General features: G+C 61.6%; 1 protein-coding gene across 5 annotated transcripts in view; it reads right to left on the bottom strand.

Moving 5' to 3' along the window:
• Window positions 1–113: 113 nt before the first annotated feature.
• The window catches only part of DGKK (diacylglycerol kinase kappa), a 20,148-nt gene continuing 1,410 nt past the window's right edge, over window positions 114–18,851 (bottom strand). The window contains exons 2-29 of one of the 5 annotated variants that reach the window (XM_018083329.2): window positions 10,870–10,980; window positions 10,674–10,754; window positions 10,368–10,472; window positions 10,044–10,176; window positions 9,743–9,849; window positions 9,186–9,311; window positions 8,937–9,039; window positions 7,350–7,512; window positions 7,145–7,253; window positions 6,833–6,972; window positions 6,614–6,695; window positions 6,045–6,136; window positions 5,688–5,787; window positions 5,192–5,432; window positions 4,813–4,911; window positions 4,602–4,701; window positions 4,038–4,145; window positions 3,475–3,571; window positions 3,289–3,396; window positions 3,008–3,121; window positions 2,680–2,814; window positions 2,430–2,575; window positions 2,189–2,306; window positions 2,013–2,099; window positions 1,785–1,901; window positions 1,604–1,715; window positions 1,001–1,131; window positions 114–566 (exon numbers count right to left, since the gene is read on the bottom strand). In XM_018083329.2, the coding sequence (XP_017938818.1) occupies window positions 492–566; window positions 1,001–1,131; window positions 1,604–1,715; window positions 1,785–1,901; window positions 2,013–2,099; window positions 2,189–2,306; window positions 2,430–2,575; window positions 2,680–2,814; window positions 3,008–3,121; window positions 3,289–3,396; window positions 3,475–3,571; window positions 4,038–4,145; window positions 4,602–4,701; window positions 4,813–4,911; window positions 5,192–5,432; window positions 5,688–5,787; window positions 6,045–6,136; window positions 6,614–6,695; window positions 6,833–6,972; window positions 7,145–7,253; window positions 7,350–7,512; window positions 8,937–9,039; window positions 9,186–9,311; window positions 9,743–9,849; window positions 10,044–10,176; window positions 10,368–10,472; window positions 10,674–10,754; window positions 10,870–10,980 (3,240 nt within the window). In that variant the 3' untranslated portion in view covers window positions 114–491. Of the gene's footprint in view, window positions 567–1,000; window positions 1,132–1,603; window positions 1,716–1,784; window positions 2,100–2,188; window positions 2,307–2,429; window positions 2,597–2,679; window positions 2,815–3,007; window positions 3,122–3,288; window positions 3,397–3,474; window positions 3,572–4,037; window positions 4,146–4,601; window positions 4,702–4,812; window positions 4,912–5,191; window positions 5,433–5,687; window positions 5,788–6,044; window positions 6,137–6,613; window positions 6,696–6,832; window positions 6,973–7,144; window positions 7,254–7,349; window positions 7,513–8,936; window positions 9,040–9,185; window positions 9,312–9,742; window positions 9,850–10,043; window positions 10,177–10,367; window positions 10,473–10,673; window positions 10,755–10,869; window positions 10,981–18,851 lie in introns of all 5 variants that reach the window. The other 4 variants (XM_018083326.2, XM_018083328.2, XM_018083327.2 and 1 more) reach the window with 4 other exon arrangements.

The following is an 18,851-nucleotide window of genomic DNA, read 5'->3' as shown; positions in this document are numbered from 1 at the left end:
CAGGGTTGGGGGTTCCATGACAGGGGAGCAGGGACCTGAGGGGTGAAGGGTGAAAAGGGATTCCCAGTTCCCTCCTCCCCCCCCTCACTTTCCCCTTAGTAATGACACTACACGAGCAGCAGCAATGAGTATCTTCTCTCCAAATATTTACACAGCTTAAATACCCACATGGGGAAGGGGAAACTGCTTTGGCCCCAGCTTGGGCGCAGAGAGGGTGGCCCCAGCTCCTGTAGTGACCCTGTTGGGGCTGGACTGTTGGTCAGACCACATCATCTATGGGGTTAGACCTCTGCTTTAGTGTCTCCAGCCCCACAGGCTTAGGGAGAAGCAGTGGCTCCAGGGACAGTGGGGACAGACAGATACAGCAAGGCAAGCGAGGGGGCTCCACACACATGGGGCAGGGCAGGGATCTGTTCCCTTACCCACCCCCCAGGTCCCTGTGAGCAGCACCCACCCAGCACCAGGGCTGGGCTGCTGCCCCACTGCCAGCCCTAGGGTGGGTTGCTGAGCTCTTTAATGGCCTGAAGGATCCTCTTCATGTGGCCCACTTTGGTGATCCCAAGGTCCTGCAGGAAGGAAAGAGGGGAGCTGATGTACCTGCAGGGGCCAGCCCTGGGCTCTCACTGGCAGGGAAGCCTCAGGGCAGAGACAAGGCTGCACAGCCCACCTCCCCCTGCTCTCTTTGCTGGAGCATGGTGCTTGCTTGGAGCCCTCTGTCCTCTTACAAGCATGTCCCCATGCCTGGGTGCAGGAGAGGGCAGGGTGCTGTTGATCCTGCTTTGGGCAGGTGTTTGGAGCCTTGCAAGCTGGAGGACCAGGGACAGCCCCTCCCCTGCTTCCAGCCCCTGTGTGCAAGCTGTGCAAGCTCAGCCCTGCGGGGCCAGGTGGAGGGTCAGCACCTGCCTTTGCCCCACCACCAGGAGGGATGGGGAGAGGAGGGATGGAGGACACCATGCTCCCCAGGCCTGGGGGTCCCTCAGGGGGCATAAGGGGGTTGTACCTTCAGGTCTCTCCTCTCCAGCAGGATCAACTCTGAGCCCTGGATGTCATGCCGGACAAAAATGTCTCTGTACTCCCCTAAACCGAGCGCTTCCAGCCAAGCTGCCACCTCCTCGGAGCCCCACTTCTCTGCTAGCAAGGGAGGAAAACCACAGAGGTGGCCTGGGGCCTGCGGAGGCAGCCGGACGCAGCAGGGCAGGCAGCCAGCAGCGAGCATCCCCCCTCCCACCCTTGGCTCCTGCAGGGCCAGAGGCTGCAGCAGGCTCAAGCTGGAGAGGTCTGTCCTCTCTGTAGCTTACTTACAGAACAAATGAGCTGCTCCCCCTCAACAAGACCCCCAGCTCTGGGTGAGGGACTTACCCAAAGGGCTGAGCAGTACCACAGCCCCTTTCTCCCCCTTGCAGTGGAGTTACAGGGCTGGGGGGCTCTGCATGTCTGACAGCAGAAAAAGTAAGCTTTAAGGGGCTACGGGTGACAAAGGTGACAGCCCCAGGCAGCCAGGACATGCCCTGTCCCCCTTCCCACAGCATGCCCAGGACAGGAGGCCAAGGGATGGGTCAGCAGAAGCTGCACCTGTCTCTCCCTGGCATACTGCTCGCTTTACCTGGGAGCGCGCTGTTGGCCTTCTGCTTTTGCAGCTTGTCCTTCTCCTTCCTGGGTTTGGGGATGTTGAGGCGAAGCTTGAAGCTGCCCTTGTTGGCGCTGCCAGCACCTTCCTGCAAGAAGCCAGGCTGAGCAGGGTGCTACAGCTCCCCAGAGACAACCCCCAGGCCCTGTGCACCCACCTCCTCAGCAGGGTGGGCAATGGGCCCCAGCCAGTGGATGTCCAGCAGCCGCTGCAGCTCCTGGCCCAGCACATTCAGGGGGCCGTGAAGGGCCTCCTCCTCCTGCGGTGAGTCCAGCTGTGGGGGACAGGGACCATCCCCAGCCCTGCTGCCACTCCCAGAGGTACCAGCCAAGGGGACAGGCCCCTCCGTTGGGGGATTTTGGGTGCTACCCAGCCCCTCACTCACCGCCTTCCCCTCCAGGAATGCCCTGGTCTCAGCGTACAGCTCCTTGATGCTCAGCACCACCTCCACAGCCGCATTCCTGCTGAGAAACTGGGGGGCACAGAGGGGTAACCACTGAGCAGCAGAGCCCTGGGAGGGTGGGTGAAGGAGGCTGCCTTGCACTCCCAGCCCCAGCTCACCTCTGAGGTGCCAGCAGCTTTGTTGGAGAGGGCTTCGCTCAGCGCCAGGGAGCTGGCGTTGACTGCGTGAGCCAGCTCCTGCTCCACAGCTTTGTGAGCCTTGGCTGCCTCATGGATCCTGTGGGTGACAGGGGCTGGAGCTGCTCAGGCTCCCCTGGGCTGGGCAGGCAGTTCTGCGTGGCCACAGCACAGCTCCCCCCTCATCCCCGTGCCCACCACATCCCGCCTCCCACAGTCTGACCTGGCAATGAGGGTCTCGGCAACCCGCGAGACCTGCTGCAAGAGGCTGCTCTCCTCCTCCGTCAGGTACTCCATGGACTGCTGGGAGCTGAGCCGTGGTCGGGCGGCTGCTCGGTAGCTCTCCCCTTTCTGCTTGTCCTCCCAGGACTTGAGGGTGCTTTCAAATGCCTGCAGGGGACAGACATGGCCCCCCTGAGCCTGTCACACCTCCCTGCGGCCCAGCACGGTCCTGCTGTGCACCCCAAGCTCACCCGGTCCCTTGTCAGCATCTGGGCTCGGTTCTTGTGCTGGATCTTGATGACCCCAGGTGGCTGGATCCAGGCCTCTCCATCCACCTGCACGGGGACGCCCTCATCCCCCCGGATGGTGATCTTCACCACGCGGCACTGTGGGGTGGACAGCCCATGGTTGGCATTGCGGCTGGCTCTGCACCTCTGGCTGAAGAGCCTCCCAGGGCCATGCAAGGGCCAGGTAGGAACTGAGCCAAGTGGAACCGCACTGCCCCAGTCTCCACTGCTGCCCCAAAAGCTTTATGGCACCGCTCGGGGTGGTGGCACCCACAAGGTTCCTTGCCCCCACCTGTGCGATGCGATGGTGCTGGAGGTTGATGACCCGTGACACAGCCATCTGGATGCTGCCAAAGACAGCCACCACCTCCAGCTTCTTGTCATCGAAGGATGGAGCCCCAAAGTTCTGTAGAAGACCAGTACAAGCAAGACTTCCAAACTGGGCTCATTCTGGGACCCAGCTTTTTCCCCCATGTGCGTCCAAGGCAGGAAAAACCCCAACCCTGGGTTTTTCCTGGGACTGTGGGAAGGACATCATGCCCCTCCAACCCACCTCACAGCACTGGCACTCACATTGTCCTCCTTGGTGCCTCCCCAGAAGTTGATGCCCCCAGCATAGCTGGGGATGTTGAGGACAGCGATGCCCTGCAGGCTGGGCAGCGAGATGGGCACCCCGTCACACTGCAAGAGAGGGCTGAGCCTGGGGGGCCGCTGCAATGCCACCCCCCCTGCCCCATCTCTGCTCCCCTGACCCCGTACCTCCAGCTGCACCCGCTGCTCCAGGTTCTTGTAGGTGCGCTGCAGGAGCTCCTTGGTGCCCAGCACCCCGTACCACATCATGTTCTTGGTGCGGCTGCTGTGGGGCGAAGAGGGAAGGGTCAGGGGGCTCTGCACCCTCCTGGGGACACTGGGCGGAACCATCCTGGGCCACTGGCCCTGCCTCAGTTTCCCCACTTCCTAAGCAGTGGGGCTGCCTGCTGCCTGCTCCCAAGAGAGCCAAGCCACAGCATGTGGCACCCAGATGTGGACCCTTCTATGCCAGCATGGCATTGTCCCTCTACCCAGGTGCAGAGTGAGTAAATCCCACCAAGCCCTCATGATTTCACACTTCCTGGGGTACTTGCAGCCTGCTGCCCACCCACAGGGTGCTCGTCCCAGCACTGGGTGCAGGTGAACACCTGCTGCAGGCAGGAGTCCCCAGCACAGCAGCACGAAGCCACACCCATAGCTCCTGGCATCTTGACAGTCCCTCCTGGTGCAGGCACTGGAGAGCCAGGGATACAAGTTTTTTTCTGGGGGAAATTGGGGGGGTTCCAGCCAACCTGCACTTCTTGGGGTGCTCATCCCGTTTGTTGTTGAACTCCAGGGAGATCTTTGCATCCAGACCAATGCCAAAGTAGTTATTCATGACGCATTTCTCCAAGAAGTGGCTGAAAGCAGCAGACAGGGACAGTGGGTTGGGAGGCAGCTGCACACTGGCACCACTGGGCTGGTACTGGAGGATGGGGTGTAACATCTGCCAGAGCACTGGCATGAGCTCCCAAAGGGGCTGGCACCAGGAAGCCTGATCAAAGCAGGGATGGTGCAGTCCCCTCAGTCCCCACAGCAGGACACATGTGGAACACCCAGGACCTGGCTGCACTGGGCAGGGGGAGCCCCGAGCTCCCAGTATCAGCTACAGATCCCACACCAGGCACAGGCAGGCTCCCCCACCATGGGCACTGCGGGGCTGGGAAGTGCCTGGCACCAGGGACACCACACTGGTGTCGGGAGGCTTGCCCAGCAGCCACCTCCAAGAGGCAGCGTGGTACCAGCTCTGCTCCCACTCCATGAGGGGAAGCAGGGGTGGGCCAGGGTCCCCGGGGCAGGCAGGAGCCCAGACTCACAGGGTGCTGGGGTCTTCGGGGAACTGCAAGCTGCCGAAGGTGTCTGGCCGGTCCAGGATGATGGAGGAAGATGCAGAGGTCACCGTCACCCGCCGGGAGCCTGAGCAGCGGGGAGAGGGAGGCAGCTGCTGCACAGGTGCTCACCCTGAGCCCATTCCACAGCTCACCCTCGTGCCCCCACAAAAAAGCATGTGCCCCACTGGCATCTTACTGAGCCTCTCCTCCTCCTTGTTGAGCTCCTCTGAGCTGTCCTTGCTGGCGCCCACGGTGCCACGATAGGCTTGGGTCTGCTTGTTCTGCTCATCCACAGCTGGATGCAAAGAGGGGCATGACAGGGAGTCTGGGCAGCCCCGTGGCCCTGTGCCCCCTCCCCAGGTCAGCCTTGGGGGCTCTTGCCAGCCAGGGCCCAGGGTGGCAACTCTGCCCCGGGATGGGGATCTCCCTCAGCCACATCAAGCGTCAGAGAAGGGCTGACGCAGTTCGCGAGGGGAAGCTAAGGCACGGGTCCAGCACCAACCCACGGTGGCTCCACAGCCCGTGCCAGGCTGCTGCAGCATCAGGGAAACTGCCAGTCCCCACCACCCCCTCACCTTTCTCCGCCTGCTCGATGATTTGCCGCAGGGCTTTCTTCAGGCTGTTCGCCCGCAGCATGAGCTGCTCCTTGGATTTGAAGATGCGAGGCACGGGGCTGGGGTTGAAGCTGCCACCTTTCTCCTGGTCCTTGGCATCAGCAGGGGAGGCTTGTGCCATTCCCTCGGGGACCATGATGGCCTGAGCCTCCTCATTCAGCTCCCGCACCAGCGAGTCCAGCTTCTCGTTCAGCATGGCACACTGTGGGACCCCCACCCCGCTCAGCACCCACCACGAGCTGCTGCCCCTGCCAGTGCTGGGCGCTTCCCTGGGCACCCTGAGTGACTGGGCATCCCCAAGCATCTGGAAACCCCATGCCTGGGCACCCCCAAGCACAGAACACCCCAGTACATGCACAGCAAGGGTGTGCACCCTAGAACAGCCCCTCCCAGACCCCCACTCCTCCGGGGCTGTGCCACCAGCTTGCCCCAGCTCTCCAGCTACCCTGCAACCCACCTTTCTTGCCATCAGCTCAGCCTCCTGCTTGTTCTCTGTTGCCCTCTTGTAAGCCCGGCCTACCTCAGCCACAAAGTCGTTGACAGTGCCACAGAGGAACCTGCCGAGGGAAGCAGCAGGAGGTGGAGAGGGGCACAGCATGGCCAGCTGGGTACAGATGCCAGCCAGGGGGACTGCTGGGATAGCACCCCCAACTCCAGAGGGGCAGTGCCAGGATTATCTGCTGGGCACCAGCACAGTTGGCAGCTGCTGGTGGCCAGATGAGACAGCCTGGCTGAGAGGGGTGCAGTGCCCATGGGGACATCACCCAGCCCAGCAAGAGGGCTCTGGCACCCCCATCAACAGCCCCCTCCTTACTTTGCAGAGGAGATCACCACTGAGTGCTTGTCCGACTCCAGGATCTTGGCCAGGTGGAAGGCAACAGAGTCAGCATAATGGGAGATCTGGGCCTGGAGAGGCACAGGGGAGGACAGCTGGAACCCTGCCATCCTGCTGTGTGCCCCACTCCTGGCCAGCCCTGGACTGGAGATGAACAGCCCTTCTTCAGCCTGCTCCCCATCCCTGAGGGCAGCCGTGCCCGTGCTGCTGGGCAGAGGGGATGCTCAGCCACAATAGGAGGGAAACTGAGGCAAGAGGCTGAAGGGGAGGACACAGAAGAGTCCAAAGCAGCTGGCCATCAGCAGGCCAGCTCTACCTCACCTGCTGCCTGCTCCCAACTGCATATGCTGAGACCTGCCAGACTCATTTCATTGGATGCAGCCACCTGACAGCCCCCTCATAGCCTCAATCCCCAGGGACCCCCAGCATGACCTCTCCCTGTGCAATCCCTTTCTGTGTGCCCCCAAATAGGCTGATGGGTTGAACAGAAGCCTGCCCTCCAGCCTGCCCTCCCCCATCTCAAGCCCTCGAATGCCAACAGTTCCCACCTGGATGTTGGAGTCCCCGTTCTCTTCCTCCTTCAGGGCTGGGGGGGACTGCTTGGGGGCCTCGTAGGTCAGCACACTCCACCTGCCGAGCAGAGACCGTGGCTGTCTGCCACCTCCTGGTCCTCCAGCACAGGGATGGGCAGGGAACAGGGACAGGCTGCCTGAGAGGTGCCAAGGTAGGACAGGGGCAGAGTGGTGTGTGTCCTGTGCCATGCTCACCGGTCCAGCATCTTGGTGGTGGCCCTTTCCAGCTTCTCCAGGATCTGCAGCAGCTGGGTATCATCATCGCACAGGCTGCCCCAGCCCAGCACCCGCGCCAGGTCATTGCCAGTCCCCAGGGGCAGGACACCCAGCTGGCACTGCAGGAGAGATGGGGGGGCTCAGAGCAGCCCCCAGGGGCATCTCTGACACCCCCAACCCCACCCTGCCCATCACTCACAGCACCCCGGGGCACACAGGGAGGTCCCAGCTGGGCTGAGTGCCCAGTGCTGGGGATGGTGCCAGCCTGTGCCAGTGGTGACTCCCACTCACCTGCTTGTGGAGGCCAAGGGCATCGATCTCAGAGAGCACCCAGCCCACACTGCCATCCCCCCCACACACCAGGATCCGGAAGGTAGAGAACTTCTGGAAGAGGCGCAGCCTGGATGGGGGGCAAGGAGAGAGGGGTTGGGGGCTGTGCTGGGTCCCTGCCAGAACCCCACCAGGGCCACCCCTGGGTGCCCAGGCTGGCACTTACCCCAGGTGTGGGCCCCCGTTCATGAGGTCAAAGACTTGGGCCGGGTTGAGGAACTGCTTGAACTTGCGCAGAAACTTGACTCCCTGGTTGTCCCCACTCTTGGAGTTTACAAAGGCCAGGAGAGGGCTGGAGCAGGTCGAGGGGCAGGTGGCTTTCCAAAAACCTGCAGTGAGCCCAAGCATGTGAACCTCAACTACCAGTCCCCACAGACACCTCAGGAGAGCAGAGGCCACGTGGACACCCCGACTGTGCTGTGCCTGACCTGTGGAGTGCTGGGGCTGGAGGGACAGCGATCAGGGTGCCCAGGGGATGGTGAGGGGCACAGGGAAGAGGAAGCACCGTGCTTTTAAGGAAATGAGATAGGGAACGAAATGTGCCTGAGGCAGAGCAGGACTGATAGCTGGCCAGGAGCCCGCACCCGCCTCAGGCACGTCTTGGCCACCCCAGTCCCCGGGCCAGTGCCTGACGGCTGCTTCCCTTGGCAGACCCGGTGATGCTGCAGCAGGGAACGCAACTGTCATCACTGCCACTGGTACCAGCCCTCAGCCACTGCCCCTAGAGCCCACTAGGCTGTGACTAGTAGCCTCAGCACCTCCAGCACAGCAGGGGCAACACCCCTGCAGCCCAGCCCCTCCTGGCCTGGGCATTGCTCCATCTCCGCTCCCAGCCGAGCAGAGCAGATCGGCAACGCAAAGCACCGGGGGCTGCTGAGTCAGAGCGTGGGCTGCCGCGGAACAGCCTCCTGCCAGCGGCACCCATGTGCCTGAGTGGGACAGCGGGGCAGGACAGGGGGGGGGCGAGGCCTCGCTGAGAGCTTGCTCCCACGGGCAAGAGCCAGGCGGGTGGGCAGCATCCACAGCCATGGCTGGTTGGGTTGCTGGAGAGAGACAGGGCAGAGACGCTGCCGGGGATCAGCCACCAGCAGCGGAGGCTCTGGAGCCGAGGAGCAGCCGCGTGATGGTTACCCTGACAGCATCCCGATGAGTAACGAGAGGCAGATGAGCCACCGGCTGAGCTGAGTGGTGAAAAGCATTAAAGAACGGAGAAGGAAATATCCGGAGGAGAAGAACAGATTTTGCTCAGCGGAGGCCAGCTGGGCCCCTCAGGAGACAGAGATAGTGGGAGGGGTCCCCCCAGGCTCGGCATGGCTTCTCCCTGCAGTGCCCCATGCCTGGGCAAAGCTGTGCTCTGCACTACCAAAAAACCAGCTGAGGTTCAGACACTGGGAAATAACCCAAGCAAGAACCTCATCCTGTCCTGTTAGATGCTGAATCATTGGGGTGCAACAGCCGCACATCAAGGGGGCAGGACTGGCACCACTGACCCCAGCATGGAGGGACCATGACCAGAGCCACTATGAGAGGTAGCCTGGTAGAAGCAATTGAAGCCACATGCAGGCAAGAAGTACCACCCCAAAGCCCACAGGACACCACTGCAGCCCTGGAGCAGAGCGCAAGGCAACTGTGCCCCACAAAACAGGCACAGTGCCACAAGCCAAAGCCTGCAGAGTAGCTCAGAGAGCTCAGAGCCCTGTCCCAAACAGCTTGTCTTTCCCCCTAGCCCAGCCCTATGCTCTCCATGACTCACCATCCGAATCGATGCTGTTCAAGGCAGTCGGCGGGATGATGGACACTTTGTACTGGCCCAGGGGGCACCTCTTGCCAAATTGCTCCTTGCAGGCACTGTGAACCTGGAGACACGGGGATACCTGCATCAGCAAAGCTGAGGGACGCAGCACTGAAGTCCCCAGCCTCAGCTTTCCCAGTGATGCACCCCGGAGGGGCAGTGCTGTCTGTGCCGGGAGAGGGGTGGGGACAGGGATGGGGACATCCTTACGATGGCCTTGCACCAGAGGCACCGCCAGTCCTGCAGCCTCCGGACGCTGCCGCAGGCGCGGTCGCAGACGGCACAGCGCGCGCTGACGGGCAGGTTCCCCTCCAGCCACTGGTGGGGCATGGCCACCTGCAGAGAGGGGCAGCCACTAGTGGAGTCCTGTGTGCCTCAGGGACAGTGTCAGAGGCCACCTCTTCCCCCAGGCACCACGGAGGAGGTGGGCAGAGTATGGTGCCCAAGGGCAGGGCAAGGCAGGCCTAAGACCCCTCCTGTGCCCTCTTGTCCCTGCCTGCCTGGCCCCTTGCAGTACATGGGGCAGGGCAGAGGTGTTCCCAGAAAATGTCTGGGAGAGGCCCCATTTGGAGAGCAACAAGGGATCCTGATGCAGGGTGGCAGAGGTGTCCCCAAGCCATGTCCTTGCAGAGCCAAGCCTAGAGGCCACACAGTGCAGGGGACAGCAACCAGGGACCTTCCTGCTTCCTGATTTGGTCATAGCAAGACCAGCTCAGCTAGTGAATCTGTCGTTACAGGATCCCTGACAGGAACTCCCACGTGCTTACCCCATCCTCATCCTCGATGATTTCAGTGCCAATGGAAGCCAGCGTTGTCCACTTGCAGTTGTTTGTGGCTCTGACAGCACAGCGCTTGTGTGCCTTGAACTTGCAGACTGCACAGGGGGGAGCAATGAGGAGTGTGAAAAGACCCCATGGGATGCACAGCCCTGGCCCCAAACCCCCTCTGCATCTGGGGATGCAGCCAGTGGGCATCACCCTGCACCCCTCCTGCTCTGGTCCAGTCCCAAGAGGGTGCTGTGCCCCGATCCTGGCCCCTGCCCACCCCCAGCAGGACCCTGGCACTGACCTTCGCAGGAGAGGCCGTGTGAGGTGACCCCCGGGAGGGCTTCCCGGCACACGTTGCAGAAGGTGGGGCGGGCGTGGGAGCAGGCGTACCAGTTGTGCATGCCCGAGAAGTGCTCCATGTTGAACTGCGTGGCCTGCTGGGGGGCACAGCCCTGCACTGTCAGTGCCAGGGACCCTCACCTGGCACTCCCTCCCTCCTGGCCCCCAGAGTCCCTCCGGCCTGACTCCTGTCCTCCCTGTGGGGCTGTGCCAAGGGCAGCAGCTCTTGCCTCGCAGCCAAAGGCACTCAGAGTGGTACCCACCCGTAGCCCCCTGCCCACGTCACCTCATGGATCTCCCACTTCTGGACAGACTTCAGGGCACTGATCCAGTCCTCCATCTCCTTCCGGTTCTCCGCGCACAGGATGAGTTTCCGGAACGGTGTGATCACCTGCAACAGCCACCACCACGTCCTCCCGCGAGGCCACCGCCAGGCCAGCCAGCCCCCAGCACAGCCCCCAGCAAACCCCTGGCACACGAGGCCATGCTACGGGGCGCCCCATGGCTCTGGGGGGTTTAGGGGCTTCTGCAGTGCCTCTCTACGAGATGCCGAGGTCTCCACGGGGTGCAGTGGACCTCACACCCCCCTCACCGTGAAACTGTTGTTGATGTTCTTGGTGCTGGTCTCGGCCACGCTAGCGTCCGACAGGTCCACCTCGTCAAAGATGAGGGACTGCAAGGGAGAAAGAAGAGCCTCGGTCCACCAGGCAGGGATCTCTGTCTCCTCCTGGGCTGGCAGGCTCAGGTCCCCCCCAACTGAGCGTGCTGGAAGCTCCCCCACAGCCTACCTTGGCATCCTTAGCATAATAGAGTGTCCTGCCCCGCAGCTTGAAGTATCGCCTCTTCCATCTCTGGAAGGAGCTCGTCTGCTTCAGCAACAGCCCCTCCTTCACGCTTTTCTGCAGAGACCACAACGTCCTGAGCTCCTGCAGCCCCCCAGGACCCCCAAGCCACAGCTTTCCCCTGTGACACCAGTCCCTGGGTCCCCAGGAGCACAGATGGGACATTCTGGGGCTCACTCTGTGCTGGATGTAGTAGGGCAAATTATGTCCCCTGCCCACCATCCCCTGGGCACTGGGCATCTCCCAGAAGGATGATCTGGAAGGATGTTGCTGGGCATGGCAAGGGTGGCAGATGCAGGACTCCAGTGGTACAGAGCCCCTGCTGCTGATGCTTCCTCCCCATCCTCAGCACAGTGCCCAGAGAGCCTCAACCTGCTGCAGCTCCCCAGAAGCCAAGGGCAGAGCCAGGGCCAGGACAGCTCCCTAGGAGGGGACACCAGTGGCCCAGAGACACCAGGACTGCATCTTGGAGGCAGAATTACCTGGGGACTGCAGCCCCAGCCAGGGTGGAGAGCAGACAACTGGGGTGCAGCCAGCCCTGTCCAGCCCCCACAGCCCCTGGAGGGGACAACCTGGGGCTGAGGGCAGCCCACAGCAGGCAGAGCATCCCCCACAGCACAGCACATCTCTGCAGCCTGGCTGCCTGTCCTCTGCCCTCCCCGAACCGCAGCACCTGCCAATATTTACCCTCCTCGCAGCGGTGTTTACAAGACTCAATTAATTAGTGTTTGCAACGTGGCTACGAGCCTGTGCTGAGTGGGGCGGCAGAGATGCTCTGGCACTGCCTCATCTTTGATTGTATCTTCTTTAAACACCGCCGGCAGCCCCGTTCAGCTGCTCCTCTGCAATTAGCTGCTACAGCGCTTGTATTCGATTCCGTCACACAGTGACAAGCCACATTTAACGGCGAATTAGCGCTGGGCACCGAGGGCAGAGCTAGAGAACCGTGGCCCCGGGGCCCCGCACTCCCGTGCCCAGCCCGTGTGCTGCGAGAGCTGGCACCCAGGCACCCGTCAGCCTGCAAACACACCAGCGCCGGGCCCCAGCCTTAACCCACTGCCCCACGGCTCTGAACTAGGTGGTCAGAGCACCAGGAGTAGCAGGAGCCTCCAAAGTCACAAAGAAGCCAAAACCCCACCCAGGGTGCTCCCTGAGCCTCAACTCCCTCAGATCCCTGACCCCTCCCCAAGCTCCCTGGGGCATGCACTGCGGTGTTCCCAGCTCTCTTCCAGCTTGCAGTTTGAAGCCTTTATTGGTCTCTAATGATGCTTTGCCCCCCAGGACCAGTGCAGAGTTCTGCTGTGGTGGACCGCCACGATGCCTGTGAGTGCCAGTGTAGGTTCAAACAGCCCCACTGTCCCCATTGGGACACACCACGTCCCCTCCTTGGCCTCTCAGCTGTGAGAGCACAGAGGAGATGGTGAACCCAGAGCTGCCCTGAGCAGCAAGGGGAGCATGGCCTTCCAGCAGGGTCCAGCTGTGACCCCTAGATACACACAAACCATGCACCCTAGCTTGTCCCATGCCAGGAGAGGACAGGCCAGGGTCTTGCCATGGCCAGGTGAGTTCTGGTCACAAATGCCACCTCCACCACACCTGGTTGCACACTCTGGGTGCAGGTGCTGCGTTTGCTGCAGTCGTTGCTGTTGCTGCAAAGGACAGGCAGGCAGTGTGTGACAGCAAGGGGTGGCATGGGGAGATGTGACAGGGAGGAGCAGGAGAACAGGATGACAAGGAGAAGGAAGAAGAGGCAGGTCCATGACGGTGGCTCAGAGCTATCACAGCCAACAGGCCTTGGGTGCTCAGCTCTGCCTGCCTCCAGGACCACGTGGATGGCAGGATACAGCAAGGACAGCTGCCCCTGCAAGGGGATCACAGCTGACACACCCCCAGCAGCAACTCCTGACAGATAGCAGCAACAAGGCATCACTCAGCCCCAAAATGTCCCAGTCCTGGCCATTCCAGGGACAGGATGCAGCTGCCCCCACTGTGCCAGCATGGTCTACGGCACAGCCTGAAATGCAGAGCCCTCCCACCTCCACCACAACACCCGTTAGAGTTTTACAACACCCCAAGTGCCACAGCTGGGGGAGTGTGTCTCAGTTTCCACCCTTTGCAGACTAATCCCCAGCATCCCAACACCGGGCAGCAAAGCTGGTGCAGAGAGGCTCAGAGGGCACCTCTCCCCACGCCCACCCTCCGGGGCTGCTTTGGGCAACAAAGCCCAAGCCCTCTGTGCCACCATGAGCAGCACTTTGCTGCACACCCCCTCACACCAGCGCCTGCCCACCCACGCTCCATCACCGCTGGTGCTGATGCCATGGGGTACAGGTTTAGCTGATGCCAGCATGGGGCCGGCCAGCCAGCCCTCTCCCTGGGGAAAACGAGGCAGGTTCCCTCTCCTAAATGAGCCCTGGAGCCTGGCTGTCCCACACTGCCTGGGCAGGCACATGAGTCTGGGGTGCCAGAGGGCTACTCCAGGTTGTCACTGGGGTGAGCCACCCACAAATGCAATGTTTTGTCCGTGGGGTGAGCCACCCACAAAACCAGTGTTTTGTCTGTGGGTCTCAACCAGGAGCACCTGCTGGGAGCAGTTCCCAAGTGGCTCCATGGTTTTGGACCCCTGCTTTTGGCACGAGGAACAGGAGGAGACCTGAGAGGCACCTGATGGCCAAAGCCAGCAGCAGGTCCGGCCGTGTGTGGGAAGCCACAGTGCAGCAGGCACTGCTGAGTGAGCCTGGTGTTTTCCCTTCACGGAGAGGAAAGGGGTGGGGATGGCAAGGGCAGATGGGGCCATGCCAGGGCTCATCTCCAGGATCACCACAGTAACAACAGCTCCCTACAGCAAGTGGCTTTCAGGTACCTCAGAGCTCATAGGAGTCAGAGCCGAGCACATGCAGCATAGGCACTTTTTCCTGGAGAGCTTCTGGGGGCACTGGCAGCCCCTGGTCACCGGGCTGGGAGCTCTGCACTGGCCACTGCACAGCTGTGACTGTGGTGTGCCACTCACACCTCGAAACAAGACTGAGCCCCTCCACTCACCTATCCATGGCTTTTCTGACTGCAGAACCCCAGGCAGCGCTGCAGGGAGCCTCAGCAAAGTCAGCGCTGGTCCCATACCAGCAACAGAGGTGGTGATGCAGTGTGACAACACCCAGAGCCACACGTAACCTGCCCAGCAACCAGCGCAAGACCAGCTCCCCTCTGCAGGGCTCTGCCCTAGCACTCCACTGCCCCATCCCGAGGTCCCTCCCTGCTCTCTCCAGCCCAGGGGACTCAGCACCACCTGGGTTGTGCCCAGCACTGGGGGTATCCCAGAGATGCAGGGTGGGGAGGCAAAGGCAAGAATGAAACCATATGGTATCTGCAGACAAACTGCCACCTCCAGCTCAGAGGCAGCTGGAGCAGCAGTGGCAGCAGGGTCTTGGAGAAGACACAGCTAAAGTGGCCCTGTAAGGATGGCCAGCCTCCAGTAAAGTGCCCTGCCAGGACTGGGCTGGTCCCAGGGGCCATCATGCCACAGGCTGGCTGTATGCTTGGCATACATTGAAGCACAACCTAGGTGAGCTCATTGCCCCCTTGGACCACACGCCAGCAGGGCTTCTTCCAGGCCAGGGTGCACCCCAAAATGCCAACCCTTCCTTCAGCCCTAAGGCAGAGCTCCGGGTTCCTGTTCCACTCTGCCATCCCCCTTCTCCCAGCTCTGCCACCATCATTCCTGGGAAGAGCCCATTATTCAGCCAGGTCTGACCTCAGCTGGGGCAGGGGGGTTTTCCTGCTGGGATTGGCTTGGACAGCGAAGCAGCTGCTGGAGAAGAGCCAGGAAGGTTGTTACTCAGGAATGCTGGCACATATGGCTGATGAGCACCACACTTGCCTGCCCACCCAGTTGGCAGCCCTACACAACTCCTGAAGGAATATGCTTGTCCCTGTGACCACGCAATGCCTCACTAGGGAGGAGGAGAGGGGAGAGAAGACCGATCCCCTGCCAACACACCGACCTGCATCGCACCAGCATCATTCCAGGCAGCTGCCCTCCTCCTCCAAATGCAGCAGCCCACCGGGTACAAGCTGGGGTCCAGTTGGGTCAGAGCTGAGCCAGCAGATGCCAGAACAGCAGAGGAGAGCTAGCAGCCCTCAAACAGCCCAGCAGTGGGGCTGCCAGCAGCTGCTGGGTACCCCGTGGACTAGAGTCGGTTGGAAACCTTATCAGGCTTTGCAACACAGCAGAGCTCTTCCGGGACCAGGCAGTCAGGGGGCGCGTTGCCCAGGGTGTGCTGTGGCCCAACAGGCTCATCTGCTCCCTGAGACCCCTGCTGCCATTGCAGGACCACAAATACCCCTTCCCAGTGCTGGGTGGATGCTGGAAAGGAGATTCCAGCAACGGTCCTGACATGCCATTACATGGTGCCACGAGGCTCAGACCATTGAAAGGGGACAGAATTAACAAAGAGGAATGAGGAAAGGAGCACCCAGAAGAAAGGCAATCCCCCTCACACCTCATCCCCCAGCAGCTTCTTTTTAGAAATGAGCTTGTGCTTCCCTATCCACAGCCACATCGGTCCCCAGGCATCCTGCTGGCAGGCATCCCACACCAGCCCACCCCATGCTGGTTTCCCCCCTGCCCCTTGTGCCCCAGTGCTGCCAGGCACAGCCCTCCCACCCTGCCCAGCCACGGACAGGCAAGAGAGACACTTGCATAATGGAAAAAGTGAGCGAGGAGAGAGGGCAGGGCGCTTGAGAAACCTCAAACATCCGGCTGGCGACACTGGGGCTATCTTCACACCCCAGGCACTGGCTTGGTGAGCCCTGATTAATGAGAGCAAGCCCAGCCTCCCTGGTCGCAGGCAGTGTTTTCTTGTGTTCAGATGCAATTTCCTATTGTTTCATCTGTGCCCATTGGCAGACAACATCGAGAACATGGTTCCCTCTTTGTGGCACCCTCCCCTTCAAATATTGATCCACACCACTGAGGACCCCCTGGATACAACCTCCCCTCCAGGCTGAACAGTCCCAGCTCTCCCAGCCTCTCTCCATACAAGGGATGCTCCAGTCTCCCATCAGTGTCAAGTCTGGACAATGCACTGCCTAGGAGCCAGATGCCACCCTCCTGCTGCAGGAGGGAGGTTTCCAGGTCTGGCCCCAGCAGCTCTACCTTGCTTTCCTTGTCTTTTGGCCAGGTTTCAGACGTCAGCAGGCAGCCCTCCCTACAGCCTGGCTCTACAGCACCGCCCCACCAGGCTCCCCACAGCTGCCCCAACAGCTCAACATCCACAGGCACCACTTGCTCCATCCCTCGGGCACCCTGAGCCTGCAGGATTCCCAGTGCCTCCAGCAAGGATGACAAGCACCCATTCCTTGGAGTACCACTAATCTCACTGACCTCACCAAGCCCCTTGTGAGGATGCTGGTGGGTCCCCCAGCCCCACCAAGCACCTGTGACGTTATCTCAAAATCAGGAATTATGAACGTGACTCCCCTTTGCAAACAGCAGACAAGCCATGCCCCTGCCCACCATGGCCAGGCACATTGTGCCCACTCTGTGGGCAACTCTGGATCCCTGGCATGCACTGTGTCCCTCTCAGTGCCTCCACCTCCCAGCTCTGGTGCCAGCACCCCAGAACCAAGCAGCGCTGCCGGATCCCTCCCCGCCTCCGCTCAGCTGCCAGGACAGCCTGTGCCAAGGCAGTGCTGGGAGCTGAGTGCCCTCGCCACACGGGTAGGATGTGCCCCCCCTCACCCCCAGCACCTTAAATGTGTTAGTGCACCCCAGAGTCTGTGTCCCCTCTTTCCCCTCCATGCCCAGCCCTAAGGGGACCAGCGCCGGGGAGCAGCATTGCATCCCCCTCCCGCTCTGCCCTTGCACCCCCCTAGAACCTGGTGCAGGCAACTGGCAGCCCCCAGATACATTGAGGAGGAAGAGAAGGGGCTGATAGCAAGACCCGATGTGTCCTGGGGCTATTCAGTCTGGCAGGGGCACCTGCACCTGGCAGCTGTCATTGTCACTGAGCACAATGACCTCGCCGCCTCCAAGCCGATGCTGGCACAAAATGCCCTGCAGGGCATCCACAGTTCCAGCCTGGAGGAAGCCAAGTTGGGGGTGGAGTGGGGGGACAAGATTGATGGGGAGATTAGAGGAGGGGGTGGGGGAATGGGCATTTGGGGTGTGGAGGCACTGGGACTGGGGAGTGGCAATCAGGAAGGATTCAGCGGATCCCAAAATGATCCTCACCTGCTCCTGTCCCAGGGGCTGGACACCAGCCTGGCATGGGGGAAGCTGCTCAGTCCCATCACCTGGGTCCCCCCTGTCAGTGTGGATGGGCAGTGGGGTGGGGGTCCTGACCCCTCCCAGCCCCCCAACATGGCAAGCTCCTATAGACCCCCTCCAGCACTTCACCCACTGCCAATGGCCAAAAAGTAGGCCAGTGTGCTCCCTCCCCCTGCCACTAACCCGGTTGTCTCAGGAGCTGCTGCCCTGGCACTGGACTCTCTCTCCCTCATTAACTGTGTGCTCATTAGGTACCTTCCCCTGGGGTGCAGGCAATGGTTCCCTCCCCTCACCCCAGCCCCACACGGGTGACAGGGGTGTGGAGGTGGCTCGGGAAGGTGCCTGCCATGGTACACACACTGTGGCTGTGGCTGGAGTGGTGGGCAGCACACGTGCTGTGGCAGAACTGTGAGCCAGGGACAGCCTGACCTATGTGGCAGAAGCAATCTCATCCCAAAATCCTCATCTCCATAGGGAAGGAAGGAGCCCATCCAGCAAGGAGCCAGGCTGGCAAGTGCGGTCCTGCCCATCAGGACCAAGGCAAAGGATTCCTCAGGAAAAACAGTGAACCCCAACCCTGAAAACACTTAGGTGGCAGGGGAGGCATACACAGCTCGCCCTCAGCCCCTCCAGCTCCAGCCCAGCCAGGCTCACACCCTCTCTTCCCAGCTCCGCGGGCTGTTAACTCAGACGCGTCCTTTCCGCCTGCCCATCCATCACGCCACCTGCCTCCCCTGGCACGCTGCACAGCATCACCTCCTGCATGGCTAATTGCTCATGCCAGGCAGGATGCAGGCAGGGAGTCGGCAGCTCAGCCTTTCCCCACGCGTAGCCTGTCAGCGGCGAGGCTGAACCTGCTGATGGCAGGGGGGGCTGTGGTGCCTGAGCTGGGGGCTCAGAGCCTGCTCATGTCCCTGTGCCGCTGCTCTGAGACCGGGCACAGCCCAGTCATCTGCCCTTTCTCTCAGGTTTCCTAGCATTGATGGCTCCCTGCAATGTCCCTGTGCCCCACAGCATGGCAAGTGCTGCGTGGCAAATTCCAGTGGCTGCTGCCACCCCTCTGGGAGGGTGCTGAGGGCTCACACATAGCACTAAGCACCCCAGGACCCTGCCCACCGTCCTGGCTTCCCACCGTGCCTCCCCCCCCCAGCCCTCTGAACCTGGTACAGCCCACGGCACCCACCTCGCAGCCAGGTTGGGCACAGCTGGTGCCAGCCTGCTCCAAAGAAAGGGAAACTGAGGCACGTTCCATGAGCATCCAGAGGGACTCGGTGAGAGCCCCCTCAATGCCGCATGCCCCTGAAATGTCTCCTGCCAAGTGGGAAAACTCCAGGGTGCCACGTTGGGAGCATGCGATTTCCACACCCCTGGGCAAGAGCCCTTTGCCCCACCTCATGCCAGTGCACCAGGCTTGGCACAACAGCCAATCCGGGGCCAGCGGGAGCCCGTCCCAGCCCCAAGCATCCCCAAGCTGCCACCGGACCCAGCACACCACCCCATCCCCACTGCCTCCCTCCGTGCCCGCAGCACTCAACACCAGAACCCGGGGACGCCCCTGTGCTCCGCAACTGCATCCTTCTGCCGCGTTTTCAGAGCTGTCCGCCCCTTCCCCAGGGTAGCGCAGCCACCAAATCCCCATCGAGGGGTGGCTGGCACCAGA

This window comes from Manacus vitellinus, unplaced genomic scaffold (assembly GCF_001715985.3).
Source record: "Manacus vitellinus isolate BGI_N305 unplaced genomic scaffold, ASM171598v3 scaffold_62_pilon, whole genome shotgun sequence".
In the NCBI taxonomy this organism is placed as follows: Eukaryota; Metazoa; Chordata; class Aves; order Passeriformes; family Pipridae; genus Manacus; species Manacus vitellinus.
The sequence above is the reverse complement of the archived record's forward strand: the minus strand, read 5'-3'. Positions and strand labels throughout refer to the sequence as shown.